This window comes from Equus przewalskii, chromosome 14 (assembly GCF_037783145.1).
Source record: "Equus przewalskii isolate Varuska chromosome 14, EquPr2, whole genome shotgun sequence".
NCBI classification, from domain to species: Eukaryota; Metazoa; Chordata; class Mammalia; order Perissodactyla; family Equidae; genus Equus; species Equus przewalskii.
Window position 1 is genome coordinate 8507104 of NC_091844.1, and position 18402 is coordinate 8525505.

At 47.4% G+C, this 18402-nt stretch overlaps 1 protein-coding gene across 9 annotated transcripts in view; it reads right to left on the reverse strand.

Annotated features, from left to right (window-relative positions):
- Positions 1–18402, reverse strand: part of NPAS2 (neuronal PAS domain protein 2) — a 158847-nt gene that overhangs the window by 29012 nt on the left and 111433 nt on the right. For all 9 annotated transcript variants that reach the window (XM_070573479.1, XM_008523712.2, XM_070573476.1 and 6 more), the window contains exons 6-8: positions 12442–12562; positions 11339–11452; positions 114–232 (exon numbers count right to left, since the gene is read on the reverse strand). In XM_070573479.1, the coding sequence (XP_070429580.1) occupies positions 114–232; positions 11339–11452; positions 12442–12562 (354 nt within the window). The remainder of the gene's footprint in view (positions 1–113; positions 233–11338; positions 11453–12441; positions 12563–18402) is intronic.

Genomic DNA, 18402 nt, shown 5'->3' on the forward strand with positions numbered 1-18402 from the left:
TCAGTGACAACTCCATTGTGGTTTTATTCTTTCCCATGAAGACAATTAACTAACTGTAATTAAATGTGACTCAATCGTCAAGGTTCTGCATGAGTTCTCTCCCAGGTACTTGCCTTTAAGAACTGTGGTGTTGCCAGACGAACGGTAGCGATGAAGCAGACCTCCTTTCCTAGGGGCACCCTGCAAGGCCTCGAGAGGGTGCTGTCAAAGCCGTTACACACGGGGCTGGGCGCTGGGGCGGGAGGGGGGAGACACAGGTTAGCCCCATATGGTGCAGCAGCAAACCCCTACCCGGCAGTACTGTAAGCCAGCACCGGGCTCAGGGCTTTGTATATATTAACTCATTTCATTCTGACAACAGGTCGATGAGGTCAGTGCTACTGTGATCCCCATTGCACAGATGAGGAAACTGAGGCACAGACGGGTGAAATAACTTGTACGAGGCCAAACAGAGCAGGCATTCGAGGCCAGGCTCGTAACCAACACACTCCTCTGCCTCTCACTTCCACTAGTCCTACAGCCACTGAGACTACTGTGCTGGGAAAAATATTCTGCAAAATGAGAAGACAGACTCCTTCTGCAGGAAGGGCCTGGACACTCCCTTCTGCCAGTGTTTCCAGGGTGAGTTCCACAGTCAGACGGTGCCTCTGATGCCGCCGGGCCCAGGGAAGGCAGCGGTGTCTTGGCCCACGTGGATCCCCCTCCCATCCCTGGCCCTGGCGGCGCTCACATGGGCTTCCAGGGCTTCTGCCCCGAAACTCGCCCTTGAGAGCTGACTGATGATGGGCTTGGCGGGGACCACTGAGGAGACGACCTCAGCATTCAGGGTGATCCCCAGAGGTACACAGTCCATAGCCAAACTTGCCAGTTCTGTAGCGCTGCACAGGTGGCAAAGTCTGTTCATCTGTGTTTTATTTATTCTCACTAGTCTGGGAAGGCATGACTGTCCTCATTCAGATGAGGAAAACGGAGGCCCAGAAAGGCTAGATAGGTTAACTGAGGCCACTCAGAGAAGAGACGATGGAGCAGGGACTCTTCTCAGGTCTCCTGACTCCACGTCCAGGGTTCCATCAGGGCGGAGAAGGGACTGTTCTAGCCCCATGCCCAGCACGGTGCTGAGACCCGGCCCCAGACGCCTCTGGGGAGCTCCCACTTGGCGTCGGCAGCACTCTTCCTGGGAGCCAGACCTCCCTTGGGGTGGCTGTGAGAACTGCTTTACCTCTGGGCCGGAGAACAATTCTGCTAGTTTAGGTGGAGTTTGCTGGATGGGAAAAAGAACTCTGCTAAATATGAGAAAAGTCAGCTTCACGTACACGGAATTCTCAAACCCGGCTACACACCAGATTCCTCGGCACCTTTGACAGGGCTGCCTAGGCCCCATCCCCATCCCAGATCAGTGAATTCCCAAACTCTGGGGCTGAAGCCCAGGCACTGGCACTTTTAAAAACGCCCCAGATTTACGAACATGCAGACATTGTTGAGGATCACTATGCTAGCTAATCTGTACTACCTCTTTCTTTTTAAAATGTAATCGATTATATCCTGCACATTTCTGAACTTGTAAATTAAAATATGGTTATGTTTTCCAATTTGAGAACATGTAAAGCATCAGAAAACTAAATGCATTCTCAAGTGAAATCTGCAAGACTTTCTTTGGATTTTAGCTTTCCACTAAGTTTTTGTTTTATATGTTTCTAGGTTTCTAAGTGATTCTATAATGTGTTCTTCCATCCATTAACATGAATAAATTCATTTTAAAACATATACTTTGACTGTATCCACATAAATACTAAATGTTTCCAGACATGAATATAAAGTGGGTAAAATAAAAAATAGTGGTCCTAGAGAGTTTGTGGCCAGCCCTGGGGGTCTAGAGGTAAAGATTCGGTGCTCTCACTCCGGTGGCCTGGGTTCGTTTCCTGGTCAGGGAACCACACCACCCATCTGTGGGTTGTCACACTGTGGTGGCTGCACGATGCTGTGATGCTGAAAGCTGTGCCACCGGGATTTCAAATACCAACAGGATCACCCATGGTGGACAGGTTTCAGTGGAGCTTCCAGACTAGGAAGAAGGACCTGGCCACCCACTTCCAAAAAAATTTGGCCACGAAAACCCTGTGAACAGCAGCGGAGATTGTCTGATGCAGCGCCAGAAGGGGAGAGGATGGCACACAGGACTGAGCAGGGTTCCGCTCTGCTGTCCACAGGGTCGCCGGGAGTCAGAATCAGCCTGACAGCACTAACAGCAACAAAGAGAGTTCACATCCGTCATTAGCTGGCTTCGATCACTGCAGATTAACTTTAGGGTGAGCCAAGGAACTTGTCAAGGGAAACGAAAACAATTCCACACAAGGGAAGGGTCCGCGGATGTGAACATCTGCATAATTAAAAAAAGACATTAAAAAATTTCCCAGATGTGAAATATCCTCTCTGCTTGAATCTAAGAGACATCACCTGCCAGAGAACCACCTAATAAAATTCTGCTTGCTCTTCCACGATATCGAGACCTTCCACGCAAACTTCCGAGGACTTCCCAGGAACTAAAGAGAACGTCCCTGTGATCTGTCTCTGAACCATGAGCCTTGTGTGCATGATGCTTTAGGCTGCTCAGCTCATTCACTCTGTTGGGCGGGGGTGGGGGATGGATGACAGAAGGAGTGTGGAGCAGGGCAAACGCCAGCCCCCGACAGCTTACAGGGGCAGAGACTCAGACACAGAAATTAAGTAGATGTTTACTGTTGACTGACTGCCTCCCAACGTGGTTTTATCAGTCTGTTTATAACTTCTAGGGCTTTAAAGATGAAATGCACCCCACAAGGGAAATTTCATTATTGCGTACAGCCTGCGCTTGATAAGCTAGACACTTTACAGAGGGGCCCAGAACGAGCTAAAGCTTCTAAACAAGCTTTCCCCCTAAAAACCTTAAGCGGCTGAGGGCTTGATCAAAGGTGATAGTCAATCAAGAGTGAAAGTCTTAACAGAGGCCACGGGGAAAACCTCGGGGAAAACCAAGGGGAAGAAGAAACTTTAAACATTTTGCCAGTTGCATTTGAAATGACTTTTACTCACAGCCTGAGCCTTCTCGCATGGTCTAGAGAGTGAACACATGAGCAAACTGCTCCCTGGGACTTCACAGTAATATTTAGCACTTGGAATAACTTCTCCGGCACTTCTTATCCCAAGGTAGTTTAAGAACATTAATTAAGGATTTAATTAGTTGTTTCATTTTAAGTAATAGAAAAAAATATATCTAATTACAACTGGCTTCCCGAGCCTCTCAGGAGGATGAATCACTCAGTGCAGGCGCAGCCCCGTTTTCTCGGATGTCTGACACTTTCAGACTGGTCTTCCCCTCCGCCACTTCAAAACACACGCACACACGGCACTCGGGATATAGACAAAAGTGATTATTGCTTGCTCCACTTTCTCCCCTAGAGTCATATTACTCAAAATTGATCTTACTCTTGCTCAAAGCTAAAGAGAGAGCTTTCCCCACAAGGGCTGGGTCGATTTCTCTCTGTCTCCAGCTCTGGACAGGCGTCTCGCACACAGCAGGTGCTCAGCATCTGTTTATTGAATGACTCTCTCACGAGATGACCTTCCATCCCACACCTAACCACAGTTTATGGCCCAGTTTGGGAACTGACCATCTGATCCTTGCCAGCAACTAGTGCACAGATGTTGAGATGCCGAGATGCCTTCCCCTCCGCAGCCCGGATGGGTGCTGCTGGTGGCAGGCTCGCTGGGGAGGGTGCCCTCGGAGCACGGTTCTGGGTTCCACTGGCACTCGGGCTAGCTCACTGCCCTACTGATGCATTAACACTGTCAGAAGGATGCCTGGGCAAGACCTGCGGCAAATCAGCACGCAGCACCCACCTCTCCGTGGAAAACAGCAGAAGTGCCCCTTGTGGGCCTCATGCTTGGAAAGACGCAGGATGGTGATCAATTTTGGGTCTTCCTATTAAAAGGGTCCACGGGGTCATCAAGTCCCCTTTGCTGCTGAATCTTTCAGCATAGTCTCTAATTTCAGAGACCCTGAAAGAACTTTGCCTTGGGCTAGCGTTCTTGGGGTTCCAAAAACAAGAGAGCCCAAGGTTCTGCAGGGAATATGGACGACTAATGTCCATCTCACTTGGCACCTGGAGTTGGCTTCCAGGTCTTTCTGATGACAAAGGTGAACTCCCGAATCAGTCAAGACAAGGAGATCAGGATGATTGTAGGGGCAGGGAGATCTCAGGTGGCGTGAGAATGTGTTTTCAAAGGGAAGAGTGAGGATGGTGATGATGAACACAAGCCAAGGGGAAAAGAGCAGAAAGAAATGGAGAGAGATGCACCGACTCGCTCCTGCTCAGTCATGCTCAGTCATCAGGGTGAAACAATTAAGTATTCTGATGAGAGATGGCCTGCTTATGATAAATTAGCTGCAAGAGCTGTAGGGAGAGGCATTAATAGTCCACAAGGAGAGTGAGAAATAGCTTTCTCAGCACTTCTTGGGACAAGCGAAAACAAAGCCGATAGGTGTCTGGGAAGACGGGAAACCATCAGCAGGGAGTCTGCTGAAGGAAGAAGAACATTCCTAAGTCCATCTGTGACCAACGTCCGAAATGCTTGGGCTGCAGTGTTGAGGGAAAGATAATTTTCTACACGTTCACGAGAAATCATCTCCTGCTTGTGAAGCACTGTTTTCAGACTCCGTTTCCTCTTCACAGTCTGCCTTACCCAGGGTGTTCTGAAAAGTCGGGGCCCTGGGCTCTCAGAAGAGCTGCAGCAGAATAATCCTGTCCAGTTTTGGACCTGGGCTGCCACCTAACTTGTAATGCGTGGTTCTTCCTTTCTCTCTGCCAGTTCTGTTTGGCACAGGGAAGAACGAGGATGGAGAGAAGCTGAGTGCCACACGAGAAAGCTAGGGGTTCGCATTTTGCCCGATTGAAAAACTTAATGGGAAAATATACGTCTTACTTAAATATTTCTTCTTTCTCCTGGCATTCATTAATTAAAATGAGTATTTTTCGGAGCCAGAAGGTTGTAATGGCGTTGACAAGATATCCACCAGATGGCTGGTGTGGATAGGGCCAAATTATTTGTATGCTCAGGGAAGTGAACTTCCTACAGGCCGTCATCGTCTGTGCTCCAAATGGATATCTTGTGCACATTTCCATCACAGTTATTGGACGGACAACCTGTACCAAGGTCCCCTGCTCCCAGGCCGAAACAAGCAGAAAGATGTGGTGGATAAATGTCTGACCATTTCTCACTGCTCCATTTTCACAGGGACTCCAGATTCTCATGCAACGTGATGTCCTTGAGTAACAATTTGTCCTTTATCGTGGTCTTAATTCCTCTACAATCTATTCTGCCAGCAATGACCACTGCCGGAGAAGGACATGACAGTTCTTTGTTGAGGCAGAGGGGACACCCTGCTTCTTACTCTTGGGGGCCTGTGACAGATGGATCACACATTCCTTCCTGTGCTAAACGCATGTCTCCATTCGCAGTGAGGTCTGGCAGGCATGCCATTTGTTCCCCTACCTGAGACATCTCAATTAGCTCAGGGGAAAAAAAAAAAACCAAACAAACAAAACTCCAAAGCCATAAAATGAGGCAACTTACAGACATCCCTCAGAACATACGGAATCAAGTCTTGTCGACTGAAAAGCCTCCACTTGTGCCAGTGTTTCAAATCGGGCGGTGTGGTTAGAGGCGAGTAGGTAAAATGAGGGCAGGGAAACTTTTCTACTCTGGCGTGTGGTTTCTGGAAAGCCCAGAGTGGAATGTTTGCTGAGGGTGACCTATTTGGAACCACACCAGCGACTTTTGAAATACTGCTTTCTGGATTTCAGTCAGATGCACATTTAAATCCAAGTCTGGGGGAGGAGCCAGAGCTTAAATAGAGGATTACCTTCTTCCTGGCATGAAGTTATCTTTCAGGAACCGGAACCTGCTTATTAGGACCCCAGAAAGCAAAGACTGTTCCTTATGCCTTTAAAATCATCCTGCCGGTTCCTTCCCCATGAGTGCTGGGGGTGGGGCTGCAGGACCTGGGTGAGGGGCTGGGAAAGGGCCCCAGTCTCCTCTATTTAACTGGTGAAGTAAAAAGATGGGATGGTGTATGTGTTTGAAAGCATTAAAAAAGAATCTGTTACGGGACAACCATAACCCTGAATAAAGTAATTGCATTTCAACCCTATTCTGGAAACGATGTGGCCAGGATCAGAGAGTGGGCTTTCTCTGGGGAGAGGATGCGCCATGTGGTTCTCTATCCCAGCTCAGAGTCCCTCAGGAAGCTTTTCACAGACTGGGTTAGGAACTGTCCTAAAGTGAAATAATTCTAAGAAAGCTACTTTCTTGTCCTATTTCCTGACACATGTTTCTTCACATTTATTAAAAATCTAGGTTAAAGATGTGAAATCCTGTTTTCCCTCCCTTCCCCCTAGAACATCTGTGGCGAATGATGAAGTCCTAAGGAGTGACCAAGATGTGCAAATATTGCAAAAGGGGAAAATTCCATTTTGCTCAAGTATTTGGGCAATGGTTGCTGTGTATACTCAGCCTCAGTGAATGGAGCCGGGGGGCGGCCGGGGTGCAGAGGTAAAGAGGTGAGGTGGCATAATGGACTGGTGAGTCTGGAAATGTCTAGTTAAGAGTTTAATCTGGTTAACACGGGCAAAGGCACTTTTGTCCCTCCTTTCCCTCACAATTCCTACTACCTTAGCTTACTCACACTGGTTACAGAGCCAGATGAATCGTGCGTAGTTATTCAGGTTAGCAGGCAAGCATGTGGGGTCTTCACCTATGATTGAAGGGTCATCAAAAGCTCTCTGGCTCAGTCTCACCCTCTCTTCCCTGCCCTGAAGCCTACACATTTCAACCTGGGCCCTCTGGGTTAAGGCCCGAGGCTTCCTATAGTGGTCATTTTTGAGTGGCAGCCAGGGCCTCTGTCAGCCTTGGGCCACATCGGTGATCAGATGAGCTCTAGGCTGGGGAAAGAGTTCTGATGGGGGCACCCCCAGTGAGGGGCCTGGGTAAGGACATCAGGGAGCGCCCAGGGAGCCCAGGTGGGGAGGGAACTTGATGGGAGTGGTGGGCACAGAAAGCGGAGTGAATGGAGGCCAAAGATGAGCGTCCCTGACCACACACTGTTGCTTCGGAGGCCTTCCGGTGTAGACAATTTACAAGGCACCTGAAGTTAGACATGCTCCAGTTCACGTGGCACATACCCACATGGCTTTAATCTTCACCTTGGATTTAAGGCCATGGAAGTGGTGGGAGCCCTCCTGGAAGCTGTCGCTATCTCCCTGGAGTGTGCTTGGGGGTCCCTCAAGAAGAGCTCGATTATCAGCTTCCGGGAAGAGCATTATTTTCCCATGAGTCAGAAGTCTTTGGTCTGAATGTGCCCCCTACCATCCGTGTGCCAAGGACTAAGATCTCCGAGCCTCAGTTTAGGTCTACCTACTTTTGTCGAGTGCTTATCTATGTGCCAGGCGTGGACTGTGTCGGCCCAGGAAGGGGTGTGATGAGTCCACAGATGAGTAAAGGTCGCCGTCCTTTCTATTCTATTATTTATAAAAAGGAGAGCCTCGTTTCTTCTTGACACGCATCAAGTAAGAATGCACCAGGCAATGCTCCATAAACCAAATAGCCCTACGGAAATGATAGGACTTTTCACGGTAATGGACCAAAGGAAGGTTTCCCACATAGTTCTTTGAGGTGTGGGCAGGTATTCTATCAAAATAAAACTGATGTTCATGGTCATTTTTCTTCTGCACTTTACATATTGGTTTTTCACCTGTGCCAGGCCTGGGAACTCAGGGAAGTTGCATGAGGCGGGTTGTGTAACAACCACATTTTCTAGTTTCTGTATTTGATGCTTTGATATCTGGGGCCTTTCTGGCCCCTGGAGGGACTGTTTCTCTCAGGGTTAGCCAGTTCCTACGGGTAGTAAACAACTCACCTTCCAGTGTACCTTTCACATGCAAACCAACCAACCCAGAGGCCACACTCCCACCACCTCCTCTAGGGCTCGCACACTCTGGGCCACTATCACCCCAGGGCCAGGAGCCAGACTACCAGGGACAGCCCTGTGTCCCAGAGCCTGCTGAAAGTATTCAAATTAGCCAACCCTAAGCCTCCTTGCTCGCCTTGTCCGTTCTTTCCTGCAGACACCACAAAGGAGGCTCTTGCCCACATTTTCTCCTGCTCCCTCTGCCTCCTGACTGACCTGGTGCTTCCCTGCATGGCCCTACACAGCACACTGTGCCTTTTCTAGTGATCTATGAGCATAAACCTCTTCCTTCATGCCAGTCATTTCTATATCTGCCTGTTTTCCCATATTTGATTTAAAACAAGTCTTGGGTACTCTTAAAATAGCTTGGTATGTGGTTGCAGGACATCTGATGTGCACAGGTACGGACATCATGTACCAACAGAATGCCAGGTGGCAGGGACAGCCCTGAGTTCTGCATCTAGATGTTTAATTTCAACATGGATTTGTGGGGAGGCAGCAAAGTGCTGGGGGTAAGAGTGTGGGTTCAGGGTCAGAGGGTCTGGGTATGAATGTGGTCCCCTACTTCCCACCCATACACCACAGTCTTAACTCTTTTACACATCCATTCCTCCTCTGTTAGGATGGGATGATGCCAATAGTACCACCTCACACGGCTGTTGTGAGGATTCAATGAGATGATCAATGCATGGACTGAGCCCAGAGCCTGGTACTTAAGAAACACTCCTAAGGTGAGCTTTTTTATTAACTCATTGTTCAATGTTTATTGAGAAGTAAACCTACAAAATCAAATAGGAATTATTTCTTTATGTTAAATAAAATTTTATATGTCAAAAATGGGTGAATGTGGGTGATTTTGTAGGGTTCAAATCTTAGAAATTCACTTGTCTCTGACATTTTTTTGCTGTCCATTTTAATCCAGGTGAGAACTATATTTCAGGTTTTCCACAGTGACATCTGGAGACTTTGTCTCAAGAAAGCCCCTCTCACTTTAGTTTGTTCAACAGGCTCTGGGAAGACACTCTGTGCTCTTGGTTTTAAATTTTCTACTTTCATCACTGTGTGTTTATAGCAGTAACAGTTTCCAAAAAAAAAAAAAAAGAAAAATCACACATAACTTCCACACACTCTTTCAGGCAAATAAACATTGTCTCAACTTGCAGTGAAAATAAAGCCTTGCTAGTTAAAAAAACTCCCAGGTATTCACGATGAAGCCTGCCTATTTCCTTGAAACCCTCTAAAATGTGATAAATGACAGGAAGCTTCAAAGAGATATTCGGCAGCATCTTAATGAGAGGCGTGGAAATGGAAATTTACAAAGGATACAACTGCTGCCCACCAGCCAATCACAGGTGGGTTTCTTGAATTAAGCCCGTGCATTGTTTTCATGGGTCATGTAGGTGCAGCATCCCATAATTCCCACAGCCGTGGCACACTGGGGGCCAGGGTGCCTTTCCCTTCCTTGCATGTGGCCACTTGGGATATGCTGCTATCCCGACAGCTGGCATTCTGGCCACAGCACACATTTTAAGCAAATTCCAAACCACTGCTTATATCAATTCAAGGATAAAGTTGTCTGGAAGGAGCGCCACAAGAGAGAGGAGTATCATTAAAATTCCTACGGAATGGCATTTAGTATTACAATAGGGCAGTGTTTCTCAAAGTCCATGACATCAGCCTTTGCATCAGAACCCCAAGTTCTTTTCCAACCACACAGTCTCAGCTCCACCCTCAGATCTCCTGAACTAGAATCTGCAGGCGCGCCCAAGGATCTGCATCTTAACAAGCTGCCCCACCCAGTGAACCACTGCACCAGGGCTGGCATCTTGTTTGGTTTTTTACGAGGTGCCTCTTAGGTCAGTTTTCTTAAATAGGTAGCTCAACAATCCACCATTTACTTATTTGTGTGGCTTATTCAATGTTAGTCTCATGAGGTTTCGGAAAGCCTTTCGGATGCATTGGGTTAGGCATGGTCAGGCCTTGGCTTCGTCCTGCTTTGCCCAGATTTGAGGGCCCACTTGGGAAAGCGACCTCCTGCCACTTAGGCACACTGAGCCCTGGATAGGCAGGTTCCCAGAAGGGCCCCAAGTCGGCCCAGAGCCCATCATCCAGGCATAAGCCCTGGAGACGGGACCTGAAAATCGCTTTGGCAGGATCATGCTGTTTAACATCTAGTTGGAGCCTTTTAAACAAAGCATGTGTATTGATGCAAATAACATACAACAGGATCATCTAAGGCTGAAGGAAAAACCCTGTTAGCCTCAGCACTAGGATTTGGTGCCGTGGCTGGCTGGTTATAACGGAAATTCTGGGACTAATGTGACCGGAGCAATAGGCTCGACTGTGGGTCCAGAGTCAACAACGGTCACTATAGCAGCACAAGCCAGCGTTGCCATCAGCACCTCCCTTGGGTCTCCCACCTGCCACCCCTCACTTCTGTGGCTCATCTTTCTGTATTTGTTTCCCTTTGGTATTTTTCTCCTTCCCTCTTCTTTCTTTCCACATTCCCTGTCAACATTTCCTTCTATTTTTTCCCATCTTTGCTGTTTTGTGAAATGTTAGATCTTTCAAAGTTATTTGTTTTGTGTTGAGTTTTCAGGAGTGGAGCAAACAAAACACAAGCCTTTCTGGGCTGGGCTCCACCACGGGGCTGTCGCTGGGACTTATGTTTCCGAATTTCTGGCATCAGGCCTGCATTCCCATTTTGCCTGGGTCAAAAGTAAAACTGAGTGTTTAAGCGTAGTTTAGAGTTACAGCCAGAGCTTGGACAATTAGTTATCAGGGTAATTTCAGAAAATAGGATTTTGCTGCTTGGCTGATCCTGCTTGATAATTCATCCAATGTAGATTGCTGGCTCATCGTAAAATGGCCACTTACTATGCATTAGGGCTGGAGTGAGAAGACCTATGTTCCAGATCTATGAAAACATGCTCACAGCAGTGCTGGAAAAAGGAGGATAAAAATGCAGAAACCAGGGTTATGGATCTTCATGTCACAATGAAGCCCTGTTTGGCTGTGTGTAGGCCGAGCCTGTTCTTTATTAACTGCAAGTAGTTTCTCACAGTACAGAACTATTCCACCGGCCTGAAAATAAAGAAGCGAATAATGTGCATTTCAGTGGGACTTTGTGCGCTGGTGTAAACAGGTGTGGGAGTGTGTTTTTCTCGAACGGGAGATAACATTTACGAGCAGAAAAACGCATCCTGGGAACACAAAAATCCAAAAGCAAATATGAAAAGCACATCTCCCACCTCCTCCCTCAGTGATTCCTCTGCCCCCATGTGCACGTGTGCATGATAAAACACACTGTCGCGATTATAGAACAATTAAACTTACCATTGCTGTAAGAGCGAAAATTTCCTACAAATTTTATGTATTCATACGTTGGAAATTCCTTTGGGTTCAAGCTGCCTCTGAGAAGATGGCAATAAAACTCTAAATCGTTGTCAGCTGGGCCATTAAAGGGACAAGGGGAGAGAAAGGGAACATGAGCATTACACAGACTCTAAACGAGTAGCGTCTTCGTGAAACTGGGGTTTTAGTCTACACAAGGCCAGGTTATTTCTCATTATGACAGACTTTTGGACATGGTTTTATAACCTTTGCAGCATAGGTTTTTCCCCCCCATAGTTTATAGATATTTTGCATTCCATCCTTGGACCCAGCTCGTCTTAATTTGCTCACAGATGTCTGTGGTTGGTTCTGCCGGCATTGATTAGTTCCGGTTGCTTTCATACAGTATATTAAAATGAAGCTGCTCATATAGAGCTGCTCTCTTTAATTTAATCTTTTCGCTTTGCTTTGAAGGAAAATCAGATGTACAACAGGACAAATTATTCATGGAAAATGGAGTAAGGCTGGAACAACTGCAAGGCACTTCGCTACCTCCGGCCACGTATGTGCTTCATTAAGTGACGTGTGGCTCACGAGGCACCAGGGCCAGCCTTCTCTCCAGGTTGCCAATTTTGAGAAAAACTTAAAAATTCCATAAAACCCGCAAATGTATATAAATAACCAGATGACAGCCTCGGGAGGAGAGAATTTGGATTTTTGGCCTAATTATTCAGTTTTCAGTTGGCATCATATAAATCCAGCATTATAGTGTCCTCCAAAATAAGCAGATTGCTTGCTGATTTTTGTACTTTTGTTACTAAAAGACTCAGGTTAAAAACAAGAAATCTCTTGTATTACATGCAAAACAAGTTATTATTCTTAAGCTCTATGTTTTCAAATTTTCCACATAAAAGTTAAATGTCTTATGTATTCCAAACTCCAGTTTTAGCTTTAAACTTAAAATATACCTTTAAGGGTCTTGGAAATGTTCTGAGTCACACGGAAAATTATTCTTAAAATTAGTCCTCCCTTCTTAATTCATTCTAACCTCCCTTCAAAAATAAAACTATCTTCATATCTTGTAAAACGAGTCAAGTTAAACTTACATTTTACGTATTCTGGGGAGGGGCATTCCGTCACAAGCATATGGGAAGAAAGCATTTTATAAACTTCTGAATGTTCTTGTTCTGGAAGGAAATTTAACAAATTCTGATCCATGACATCTGACTGAAAAGGAAAATAAAGAAAGGTACACACTCACTGACGATGAAAAGCAAAGGAAAAAGCAAACACCAAACATTCATGAGAATTCAGAGCTGGTTTCTGAAATGCAAAGTTCAAGACGTGATTTTCTGTGAAGGCGCTCAGTCTGTCACTCTGTAACCTTGAACTGTTATCTAAAAGGTCTGACTTGCTCAGATGCAGGGCCCAAGAGAGAAGTCAGAGTGAAGTCAGACAAACGTGCAGAGTCCTCCTCTCACTGGAGGAGCCCTGTGGCCGACACTCCTGCCTTCTGGCCCGGATGGAGCCCCAGTGCGAGGCGGGCCCTGAGGAGCACAGGGGGTCCCCTCCCTGAACTTTAGGCCAGCAAACTGCTGCCTGTTTATTTCTTCAAGATCTCTAGTGGAAGGAATCAAACTTTTTTTCCTGAGTGCTTGGGCACTGTGAGTACAAAATAAATATATTGTTGAGTTGGATACAGCACTGTCCAATAGAACTGTCTGTGATGGTGGAATGGTCTGTCACCTACACTGTCCGTTATGGAAGCCACCAGCCACAAGGCTACTGAGCACTTAAATGTGGCTAGTGTGACTGAAGACTGAAATTGAAAAATACTATTTTTAATCATATTTAATTTTAATTATTTTAATTGAAATTTGAATAGCCACACATGGCCAGTGGCTCCCATATTGGGTAGTGTAGGTGGAAGCTCACAGTGGAAAGAGACAGGCACGTCTCTATCGCTGCCTCAGTCTCCTTCAATAAACGCATCCCCTCCTACAGCTGCAAAGGCCATCTGTATACACTCTTCAATTTGTATTCCAGGCAACTCTCTCTTGTGCGTCCTGGCTCCATCTTCCACCTGCCACTCCGATGCCCCCTGGGGACCACAGATTCATGCATATCCCCAACATCATCATTCTTTCGCACCCACACCTTCTCCCCTTGTGTTCTCTGTCCCCATATATGATATTGTCAGCTGGTCACGTGCCCATACCAGACACCCAGGTGGTGGCCTGGACTCCTCCCCATCCTGCCCTCGTTTTTACATCCAAACTGTGTCCAAGTGCTGTGAGATTTTCCTCCCTCAAATTCTCTCAGATCCATTCACTTCTCTCTCTTTCTACGGCCTCTACACTAGTCTAGACCCACCATCATCTCTTGTCTGGGAATGAATTGGCCAAGCTGGTCTTCCCACCTCAACTTTAGTCCCTGCCCAATTGGTTCTCCAGCAACAGCCAGAAGGACCTTGTGTCAGATCAAGTCACTACCTTGCTTAAAAACGCCCTTTGTCTTCCAGTTGCTCCCAGGACAAAGCTGAAATTTCCCAATTCATTTATGAGGCTCCGCACGACCTTATAAGTGAAGTTGCCACTCGGACTTCTCCAGCCCTTCAAACTTTCTTTTCTCCAGTTTTCCTGGTTTGCTCTTCCTTCTGGGCCTTCCTCTGCCTAGAACATTCTACACCCTTTCCTTTTGTTCAGCTAACTCCTGTGCATCCTTCAGGTCCCTGCTTTGAAGTCACTTCCTCTGAGAAAGCACCCATGACAGCCCCTCACCCAGGCTGGTGCCCCCAGCCCTGCTGCGCTGGCCTCTGCACCCCTCCACTGTACTTGTTTGCCATTCTGGAACTGCTGCTGAAAGGGCCAGTCCTTGCCTAGATGGTAAAGCCTGCAAGGGACCAGCCCGCATCTCCAGACAGGTGAGAGCCCCAGAGACGGGGTTTGAAAGCTGGCTCTGCCCCCTCCAAGCTGCACGTTGCTCAACTGCAAGACGAGGAAGCTGTGAGGGTTGCATGAGCTGATTTCAGTATGCTGCTCACAGAAGGGCGCACAGCAAGCACTCAACAAATGCTAGTGTCATTAGGTGTTTAATGACTATTTACGAAGTGACTAGAAGTTGTCTTGTTCATTCATGTCTTGACCTGTGTACTCTGCCTGGAGCTCCAGGAGAGGGGGGGTCCCTGTCTGCCTTCTCCACCCCCATATCCCTGACATTGAATGATGCTTGGCCTTCAATAAAAATGTGTAGACAGCTGAAAGAAGGGCGTGGCAAGCACTATGACAGAAGTCAAACAAGGGGCTCAGAGAACACTGAGCATGCTGTGCCGAGTCCAAATGTAAGGGGTAACAGAGTCTCCCAGGGACCGGTTCCCAGAGGGAGGAATCCTGGAGTGGAATCTGGGGGACAAGATGATGTCTGCCAGGTGGCCAGGGTGCTCCAGGTATGAGGCACAGCACACACAAAAGAGTGGAGGTGGGAGCCATTACTGCAGTACAGGGGAGGACAGGAGCCCTGGGGGAGGAGGAGGCTGCAAAGGGAAGTAGGGCCCAGAGTATAGAAGACCTCAAAGGAGTTAGCACTCCATCCTGCGTGCCCGGAGGACCCCCTGAGGGACCTAAAGGAAGGGAGGACAGGACTGCACTTGTATTTTAAAGAGACCCCTTTAGTGATGTGAGGAGGGAGTGAAGACAGGCAGCCAGGCCAGTGATGGTCAGAGTCTGAACAGACACAGGGAAGTGGAGATGGAGAGGAATGGACAGAGTCCAAGCCGTTCCTTCAACAACATACTCCAGCCAATACTGACTCAGGGCTCCCGTGCGCCAGCCACTGCTGTAGGCCCTGGAAAGAAGCACAATAAGGCAGGCAAGTTCCCCCCAGCCTGCAGCCAGCATTTTAGGGGGTGCAAGGAAGGTGGACACCACTTGGTGGCTGATGGAGGACCGGAGGAGGGAAGGGAGGGACTCTGGGGGCTCCAAGGCTCCTAGCTTGGATGCACCCATTTTGATCTCTGTGGACAAAGCCTCTGCAAGCCAGCTCACTAGCCTGCGCTATCATTTTCTCATTCTAGCTTCTCCAAGTTCTTATGATGGTCTTGATTTTTATTTTAAGCCCATTCCTTTTAGTTTTTTAGAAGATGACTAATGCTCACAGATGACAGTAGTCTTTCTCCTTAAAGACATTTCAGAGACTTGGAAATGATAACTAAGCCACTCATGGTCCTTTCTTGGGGGGCCAGTGGGAAGGAAGCCCACTTCCCCCGATGCTGAGTACGGCAGACAGCAGGGCTGCGGGCTGCCTGGCCTAGGTGCTCCTGTGGAAGAGAGTTGGCAGGTCAGAGGGCTCAGGCTATAGGTTCTGCACAGAACAAAGACAAACACTGGATGGAGGTTGGAGGAGGTACGCTGTGGGGGGCCTGTTAGGATTATGAGTTAATACATGGACAGGTCTCAGAATTGTGCTTGGCATAGAGCAAGTTCTTTACATGCATTTGCTATTATATTACGATTATGTCATTTCCATGTGCTGGAAACCAACACAAACAATGATAATTTGAAAATTTAAACCCTAGTGCTTACAGGAGAGTAAATTATATCTGCAATTGAACTGTCCCTTGAATGAGCTGAGCTCTGTTTATTAAAATGACAGCAATTACGGAGACAAGGGAGGGAACGTGCCATCTGCAGTCTTCTTCACAGCTGAATCACATTATCAGGAGTATCATTTACCTGGTGGGGTGGAAGCTTCTCCATCCCAACTTACTGAAATGTCCTCGGCTGATTCATCAAGAACCCTTTTTTGGGTTTTGCTATGAATGCGTGCCCTAAATCCCAAATTTCACATCTCCCCCATTTTCTCTTGAGGCACCTTGAGAGCCTGCGGACGATCTGATCGGGCTGTGGAAGCATTTTCCTCTCTCCCTTTGAACTAGCAGCACCAGCTCCACTGCACCCAGCAGTCAAGTGAGCCTGCGCAAGGAGCACACACGAGCTGGCTAGCTGAGCTGGAAGTGGGCTGGGCGGGAACACAGCTCAGGAATGTCCCTAAGAGGCCCCAGCAGCTCTGGCTGGAGATCTGTGTTGGCCACAGTTGGAAGGGGCAATGGTGAGAAGTCCTTGAGAAGCCTCAGGACTTCTCAGTCCTTTGAGAAGAGGCAGGAACGGGCTCGGGGAAGCAGTCAGGGCCTTGGCCTCCCTCAACGACCTGGAAGGTGGAGGCATATTTGATACGCTTTGATTTAGTTTAGATTCAGAATCAAAGTGATGGCTAAATAGTTACGCTTTCAGAAGACAGTATAGAGAACAGCTTTGACCTTGAAGTAATGGGGAATTAAGACATAAAAAGCCTCAACTATAATTTCTGTTCATCCAAAGAACCTAAAGAGAGGGAAAAGTAAGCCACAAAACGAGAGAAGATGTTTGTGACACATATATCTGTGGTGTAAGGTGCAGCCTAAAGTTAAGGTTCCACGTCATGTGCTGCCTCATTATCTGGCAAAACCGGGAGGGCCACAACTGGCCTCACTGGAAGTTCTCCTCCACTCTGTCCCCATGGATAAGGTCCCTGTGCTAAAGAAGCTTCCTTTTAAGGGGACCAGGCACAGTTCCCACTCATCCCTGAGCAATGAGTTTAGTCCCCTGCCAGCCTACAGAATTATTCAAACAAGCCAATCTCACTCCTGTGGGGACCGGGGGCACCCCATCCTCTTGTTACTACAGGGCCTGCCTCCACAGCCCCTGCTGGTTCACTGTTCCCAAGGGCAGCTCTCGTGTGGCCCTGTGTGGCAGCTAGTGTCCTCCTCCCCTGGGCTGTGAGTACATGTGACTGACACACTGCTGTCAGTCACATCTGTCCAGTGTCAGGTGTCGCATGGTCAGCCATCCCTGCAACCCTGGGGCAGAGTGAGTAGGAGGTGATTAAAACCATACCTGACAGAGGACTAGCGTCCAGAACATGGAGAGAACACTTACAAATCATTACAAGAAAACGCTCAGAAAACCCATTAGGAAAATGGCAAAATACTGAACAAGCACTTCACAAAAGAGGAAATCCAAATGGCTAACAAACACACACAAAGACACTCAAGCTCATTAGTAACTGGGAGAGAAGCAAAGTAAAACTCCATAAGAGCCAGCCCGGAGGGCCTACTGGTTCAAGTTCCGCACTTTCCGCTTTGGTGGGCTGGGTTTGGTTCCCGGGCTTGGAACTACACCACCCGTCTGTCAGTAGCCATGCTGTGGCAGCAGCTCACATAGTAGAACTAGAAGGACTTACAACTAGGATATACAACTATGCACTGGGGTTTTGGAGAGGAAAAAATAAGGAAGATTGGCAACAGCTGTTAGCTCAGGCTGACTCTCCCAGCAAAGAAATACCAAACATAAGAGGTTGGTTGAGAGTTTTAAGGTGTTTGTCTCTCTCAGAGGATATTATTATTATTATTGAAAAAAAAACAAACACACAACTCCATGAGATACCTTCAGACACCAGGCTGACAAGAACTGAGAAGCCTGCCAATCCTGAGCTCTGCTGACACAGAGCACCTGGAACTCTGCACCCTGCTGGGACGGGGTGAATGCGTGCAAGCATGAGGGAAACAATCTGGTGTTATCTAGTAAGGGTGAAGGGGTACCTACCCTACAACCCAGCATTCTACACACGGTCAGTTCTCTAAGGGACGCTTGCAAATGTTCCTCAGGAAATACGTATAGCATGCTCGCAGAAGCACTTACTAAGAGTTCCAAGCTAGAATGGACCGGTAATTGCAGCTCGTTCTTGCAGTGGAGTACTACGCAGCAATGAGAAAGAACTGACAACAGCTACAACTCACAGTGTGAGAAGGACGAATCTCACAGACAGTGTTGAGCAAAGGAGAAATCACAAAGAGTACATTTTTCTATGACTCTACTTACATAAAGTTCAACAAAAGGCAGTACTAAATTATAGTGTTTAGCGACAAATTAAAAGTTGATAAAACTACAAAGAAAAACAAGGAAACAACGATCTTCAAAGTCAGGGAAACTGTCCTCTCTAGGAAGAAGGTGGGGTGTGATGAGAAAGGAGCA